The 6680-nt window shown below is 40.8% G+C and overlaps 1 protein-coding gene across 1 annotated transcript; it reads left to right on the forward strand.

The window, feature by feature from the left end:
• Positions 1-201: 201 nt before the first annotated feature.
• On the forward strand, positions 202-5214 carry LOC132654852 (tripartite motif-containing protein 43-like). The gene is made up of 6 exons (XM_060386134.1): positions 202-612; positions 1155-1250; positions 1803-2033; positions 2805-2827; positions 3520-3617; positions 4685-5214. The coding sequence occupies exons 1-6, from the start codon at positions 202-204 to the stop codon at positions 5212-5214; spliced, it is 1389 nt and encodes a 462-aa protein (XP_060242117.1).
• The last annotated feature ends 1466 nt before the right edge of the window (positions 5215-6680 follow it).

Here is a 6680-nt window from a genome sequence, read left to right on the forward strand (position 1 = left end):
TCATTCTGTGTTTCCATCAGGAAAACTGTAACAGTAAAGGGCAGGACCCACAATCCTATGCTTAGTTTTTTTCATGGTTATACAAAAAAATGAAGTCTCTTTTGCCATAGACAGAATTGAATCACAACTTTATCAGATTTTGTGCAGTCTCTTGTTTCTCTGGGGTCCAAGAATAGTAATTCTGCTTCTTTCCTCAGGAAAATGGAGTCAGACATCTCACAGGCCTTCCAGGAAGTGCTTACCTGCCCCATCTGCTTGGGCTGCCTTACAGACCCAGTTACCACAAGCTGTGGCCACAGCTTCTGTCGGGCCTGCCTCTGCTTTTCCTGGGAAGACCTGCAAGTTCCTGTCCACTGTCCCATGTGTAAGAATCCATCCCAGAAGAAGGACTTCAGAACCAACGTTGTTCTGAAGAAGCTGGTGCACATTGCCAGACAGGACAGCCTCATGAAGTACCTGAGCTCTGAGGAGAATAAGTGTGTGATCCACAAGGAGGCAAAGAGGATCTTCTGTGAGGAGAACAGGGTCCTCCTTTGTCAATTGTGCTCTGACTCCCAGGAGCACAAGGGTCACAGACACTGTCCTGTTGAAGCAGCTTCTGAGGGGCAAATGGTAAGTGATATTTCTGAGAGAACTTGAAAGGTGGAGAGGGGGAGTTTAGGAGAAAACAGGAAGATTCATGTCCAGATTACAGAGAGACCATTGCATTCTCAATGGTGGCATTTTAAAAACAGCTAATGGAGAAAGGGTGACTATAAAATGTAAGCATCTATTGGGAAATCCATTAGTGTAAAATAATTTCTAGTTTTGTAATACATTATGCTGATGTTGGTGGGTAGAAAATTAGGAAATTCACATCTGTAAAAGTTGTATGTCACTGGAGATAAATTACTAAAAGTACATTGGAATTAGCTGGAAAGAAGCATTTGGAAATCCCAGTCAGATTCAAATTACCCAGACTTCAGTCATGCTTACTAATCATGCTACTTGAGTAAACAGTTACTTTGTATTTCGTATTTCTACAGCCTGAAATCTAAAACTCATAGTTATCAAAGTCAGAAAGTAAGAACATGGTGATTTTCAACTTTCTCTAAAGTAACTATTCATTTCTGTCTCTCCATCAGGACTATTCATGTGTTTATACTTGTTTACAGGAGAAACTTCTAAAGCAAATGGCATCTTTATGGGAGAAGATCCAAGAAAATCAAGAGAATCTAGAAGCCAAGAAGAGAATGCCAACACAGTGGTCGGTGGGTATGGGACTGATGCTGAAAATCAGCTTGAGGCAACTAACACTCTTGCAAGCCTGCTCATTCACAAGTTGAGAATAAGGCATGGGCGTTGATACTAGGCGAACCTTTTCTGCAGGCCTCTAATTCAGGGTGTAATATACAATGCTGCACTCAGAAAGCATGGCCTGTCTATGGCAGAAACGTTTAATGAGTGATTTGCCGACAGTTCATCACATTGCATTTGACCCTATGACTGCCCCATGATTATTAAATACCTGCAGATTTTCTTCTTTGAGTGAATGTGTGAATTAGCAATGAATACCTTTTCTTCAGGAGGCTCAGATCTCCTTAAATTGATGAAAATACTTAGAGAAAAGGATGGGTTTGTTTGTGCTATTAATAAAGAATAAATGAATGAAAGAAAATAATTCACATTTCTGAAAAGTGGAGACAGAAAATGAGTGTCTGCAGCACACTGACAGGATGCTACTCGTCGACTTTAAACATAGGAGTCAGTGGAGAGGATAAAATGCTCTGTAAATGTGAACTAGAATGTCCATTTTCCTTTAGGACTATGTGACTCTTCGGAAAGAAATGATCAGGACGGAGTATAGGAAAGGACGTCCAGTCCTCCATGAAGAAGAACAGCAACATATAGAGTGTATGGAAAATGAAGGCCAAGCTCTCTTAGAGAAACTCAGAAAAAGCAAAGCCTTGATGGTGCACAAAAGGAATCAACTAAGAGAAATGTATCGGGAGCTGATGACAACGTCCCAGCAGCCATATGTGGTGCTGCTCCAGGTGAGCATGGAGGAGTGCATGAAAGGGCTTTGTTATCTGAGGCCCCCACTGGGACTGTTACATCTAAGATAGCTGTCTACAGTCCATGCACTTATTGTCAGTGGATTTCCTTTTCACGGATAATCTGGAGACACTAGTCTTTGCCATAACCTTAAAAGAACAAGCTTTTGACAGTGTGTCAGTAGATTCCCTACTAAATATCACATCATTATTTTTTGCTTTTGTGCTTGCTTCTCTGAAATCCCAAATGCAGTTATTCCTGTTACCAAACATTCCAGTGAGCCTCTACTTGAATATTTTGCCTCTCCTTATACACAGTTTACCTAATTTCTTCTTTTTAAACCTGTGTATTTGAGAGTACTTTGGGAAATAGTGGTTTTGACATATGGTCTTCTTTTGTGGTGCTTGCTGGCTTGCAACTCACAGTAGTCATAAGGCCTCAAAACTCTAAATTCTGGAATTATAGCTATGAGGTACCAGCCAGGGGTAAAGTTACAGTTTTGAAGCATTCTTCATAAAAAAATATTCCTATGCTTTGTAGACAGGCTCAAGGAAGTCCCCTTTGCAGAGCACACTACAATCATGTTACTTTCACAGTGTAATTTCATTAAGATATCTCCTCTGCTAATCTTGGTTGGCATTATCCTGAGACATGAAAATAAATTTGCAAGGTGGATCAGTTTGATGATGACTGACATTTATCTGAACTTTATAATCAAACATTGAATGCCATTTCTTCAGAAATCTTAACTATTCTTGTTGTCTTTGCAGGACTTGGAAGACATGTTCAGAAGGTGAGTACAGTCATCAGTGCAAGCCAGGATCCTTAAACGAGGCTACAAAATTGACCAAGCTGCCTTAGCAAACTAAAAACATACTTAGATAGGAATAATATTCAATTGCTTGTGTATGAAGTTTGAGATTGGTTTCATGTATATGACATCTGTTCTTTAGCAGAAAGTGCCTTCACTTACTACATCATAGTGAATCAGTGTATACAAGAGGGCTTGGTGATAAAATATCTACATTTGAAATCATAAACCTTAAGGTCCATCACCTTTATTTTCTAGTAGTAGAAGAAATGGCAGAATGCATGGAAAAACAAATGGGTAGCCAGAAGGGCTTCAAAAAGAGCATCTAGGAGGAAACAACCCTGTTTTCTGATCATGATGTCACTATGATATCAGAAAATGCTTGTGTGAAAGATGTTCAGACAAGTGTTTACTTGTACTAATTAGTTGTGTTTTCTGTATGTTTGTGCATGCATGCAAGTGTGCCATTGCACATGCATGGAGTTCACAGGATGACTTTCAGAAGTCAGTCCTTTCCTTCCACCACAGGTTCCTGGGATTGAACTCTAGTTGTCAGGCTTGTGTGGGAAGGGATTTAACTCCTGAGTCATTGTCTGAACTTGGAGTGAGGATTTCTCCTAATCACTGTGATGGTGTCTTTAGCACCAGGCAGATCAGGTGTTCTTCTCTTGCAGGAGTGAGTCAGTGCAGCTGTTCATGCCCCAGGTGATGAAACCAGAGCTCAGTGTCCTGCCCATCACTGGACTGATTGAGAGGTGCAAGTGCTTCCTAGGTGAGTGTCAGCACTGCTGAAATGACCAAAGGTGTCCTTCAACAATGAGATAAGGGTTGTGTATATGAATTTCTACCTCCTCTAAAGGATATGTCATTGCAAGTCACATTTCTAATCGTGTTTATTCATGTGGTCATTTAACAAACAACAAATATGAATATAATGTTGTATGTGACCCAGGATGAAAATATAGTAACAGTTTTTCCTTGAGACATAAGAATGATAATTAATTCAGGACAATCTAAATCATTCTAAGTGTTGGAGTTATTTGATTGTTTTCCCTTAATCACTTCAGCAGTTGAATTTTTTTAAAGTACGTTTCACTTCTTAGTTTAAAAATATATAAAATATAGTGGTGTGCACTTGTAATCTCAACATTAAAATGTGGAGCTGTCAGGATTGCCCATGAGTTTGAGGCTAGCCTGTTTGAAATAGGGAGTTCCAAGGCAGTCAAAAATATATACCAATGCTCTGTATCAAAAAAGATGTTAATAAACATAAAATAACTATATACATGAAGGCATATATCATGAGCAGTAAAAATAAAACAAATGGATAGGTCAAGAGACAGTGTCTTTATTCCCCTGTTAGATCTAAATGTGAATTGTGACTTCATATGGAAAGAGTATCAGAGGAGGCAGGGGTTAAAGCTAGAGAGTTACAACCAGGGAACCACTTCTAATGCACGTTTAGTCTTTACTTGAGTATAAACATGAGTGCTTACATGCAAATAAAAATACCATCATCACTTCTTCTATTTTAGAAATAACTATTAATGGAAACGGGTAAGGACAGTCTTTGCTGCAGACATAGCTGCAATGCACACTACACATCTTCCATTTACTAGGTGTAATGAAAAGCCACCTCTACAGCATCAGCAAATTTTTCATCAGGATCCCATTCAGTTTCTTGTGGAATTTCTTGACTTTGAAGTATTTGAACCACATTTAACCCTTCTAGCCTTAACCTTCTTTTTTGTAATTCAGGCAATCTCCAGGTACCTCTCTCACCTAAGAAGTGTAAACAGTCATTTCAACTAAATTGTTGCCTCTTGCCTCTTCCCACAGTGAACATATTCTTTGGAAATGCAATCTTACTCCATGACAAGATGAACCTATTTGATGTCCTGAAAAGATTCAGCTTTAGCCCTCACCATCAGGAGACATCTGTGGAATCAGCTGGACACTATTTTGCTTCCTGTGGATCACAGAGCTTCTTCTCTAGGAAATATTACTGGGAGATGGATTTAACGGACTCTCCTGACTGGGCTATAGGAGTCTGTGAGGATGACTATTTAACAAATACAAGGCAGCAGACTGAACCTGAGGGTGCATTTCTCCTTGTGTGTGTGAAGAAGGGTAATCAGTACAGTCTCCTCACCACCTGTCCAGTAATTCATCACTATATAGAGAAGCCAGTGGGCCGGGTTGGTGTGTTCCTTGATTGTGAGGGTGGATGTGTGAGTTTCCTGGATGTAGCCAAGAGTTCCCTCATATACAGTTACCCACCTGGCACTTTCAATTACCCTGTCAGACCTTTCTTCTCTCTTGGCGGCATTTTGATAGAAAGCATAATCCAGTACTTTATTGTTGTTTAGGTATTTCCTAATATAATGTTACTTTTTTTGCCATTAAACATTAAAATACTATTAAATATAAAACATGATTAACTATGTTTTCTTTTCTTTGTGTTCCTCATAACCTACCCAGAACACCTTTTTTTTTTCAATGCAGTTTATTCAGGAACCTTGAACAATCATCTGACCCTGGGGAAAGCCAGCCCATAGCTTAAATAGCATCTGGGTAGCCAACCCCAGCATGCCACGTGGGCAATGCAGAGAGGTCCACATACATGGAAGCAAGCCAGATCCTCAGCCTTAGCCAAATGTGGACTTGTTCGTGACAGAGAGCACTCACCATCGGGAAGGTGAAAGGCAGAAACCAGCTCCATCTTTAAGGTGCAGCATTACGCAGCAATCTACAGTTCCCCCTTTTTGTTTTAGATGCATCAGGCAAGAGTAGAGGTCTGATCTCTGATATTAGAAATAAATTGGGACTTTGTACTGATGTTCATTTAGGTGTCATCCACCCAAAGAGCATCAGACCCGTCCGATACCTTTTTCACAGAGGCAGGACCTGGGGCATCAACCCGCATTCAATCAGACATGCTCTTCTCTGGGTCCAAATCGGCTGACCCTGAGTGCAGTGCTTAGCCTTGCATCCTGAGCGTAACATTTTAGCTTTTTATGGTAGCCAACCATGCTTAGGGAGACTGTCCTGCTTCCATGGCTGTAAAGGCCTGAATGGTCATGGCTCCATTATGCTGTTGTGAGACTCTAATCTTGCATATATACCACAGGCAAACCAAGAAGACCCAACACCAGAAGGCCTGCTAACGCTCCCATGCCCGCCCATTCCTTCAGTTGATTCATGGCTGCAGCAATCCATGATGATAATCCTGTGGCTAGTCCTGTGTCCACTCTGGTAGAATTTACCGTGACAATGGCCACTCTCAGCGGCTCCATCGTAGTATCGAATTCTCCAGTCCAATTACCTAAAATGTAGCTAGACATTTGTTTAGACAGATGTGCAGAACAGGGAAAATTCTCATGCTAGTGACTCAAAGTCCAGCATACTTTCATTGACAGCCAAGTTGAGCGATTTTCCATAGGGTATCAATTTGCTCCTGCATGAGGTCAATCCTCTGATTGAACACCATCAAGCCTCCTTTTAGTTGAGCATTAATTCCTTTTTGTACATCTAAGGCATGAGCTACATTGGCTAAAAGGTTATTCAGGGTCTGAGCAGTCTGCACAGTATGACTCTTGGCTAATGCCTCGGTGGTAACTCCAACAGCTGCCAATGAGATCGCAGTAACAATGGCGGTTGTAATTCCAAGATCCCTTTTCTGTCTGAAGAGAGTCATAGCGTGAGGGGCATCAATGGGCACAGGCACCCAGCGAGGCATGAGAGTAACCAGCTAGTAAATTTACTAGCATTCCAGCATTGGGCAAAAAAGCAAGTATCATTACCAAAATTACTTGGCTCTATCTGGCTAATAATG

Source organism: Meriones unguiculatus, chromosome 6, assembly GCF_030254825.1.
Source record: "Meriones unguiculatus strain TT.TT164.6M chromosome 6, Bangor_MerUng_6.1, whole genome shotgun sequence".
Taxonomy (NCBI): Eukaryota; Metazoa; Chordata; class Mammalia; order Rodentia; family Muridae; genus Meriones; species Meriones unguiculatus.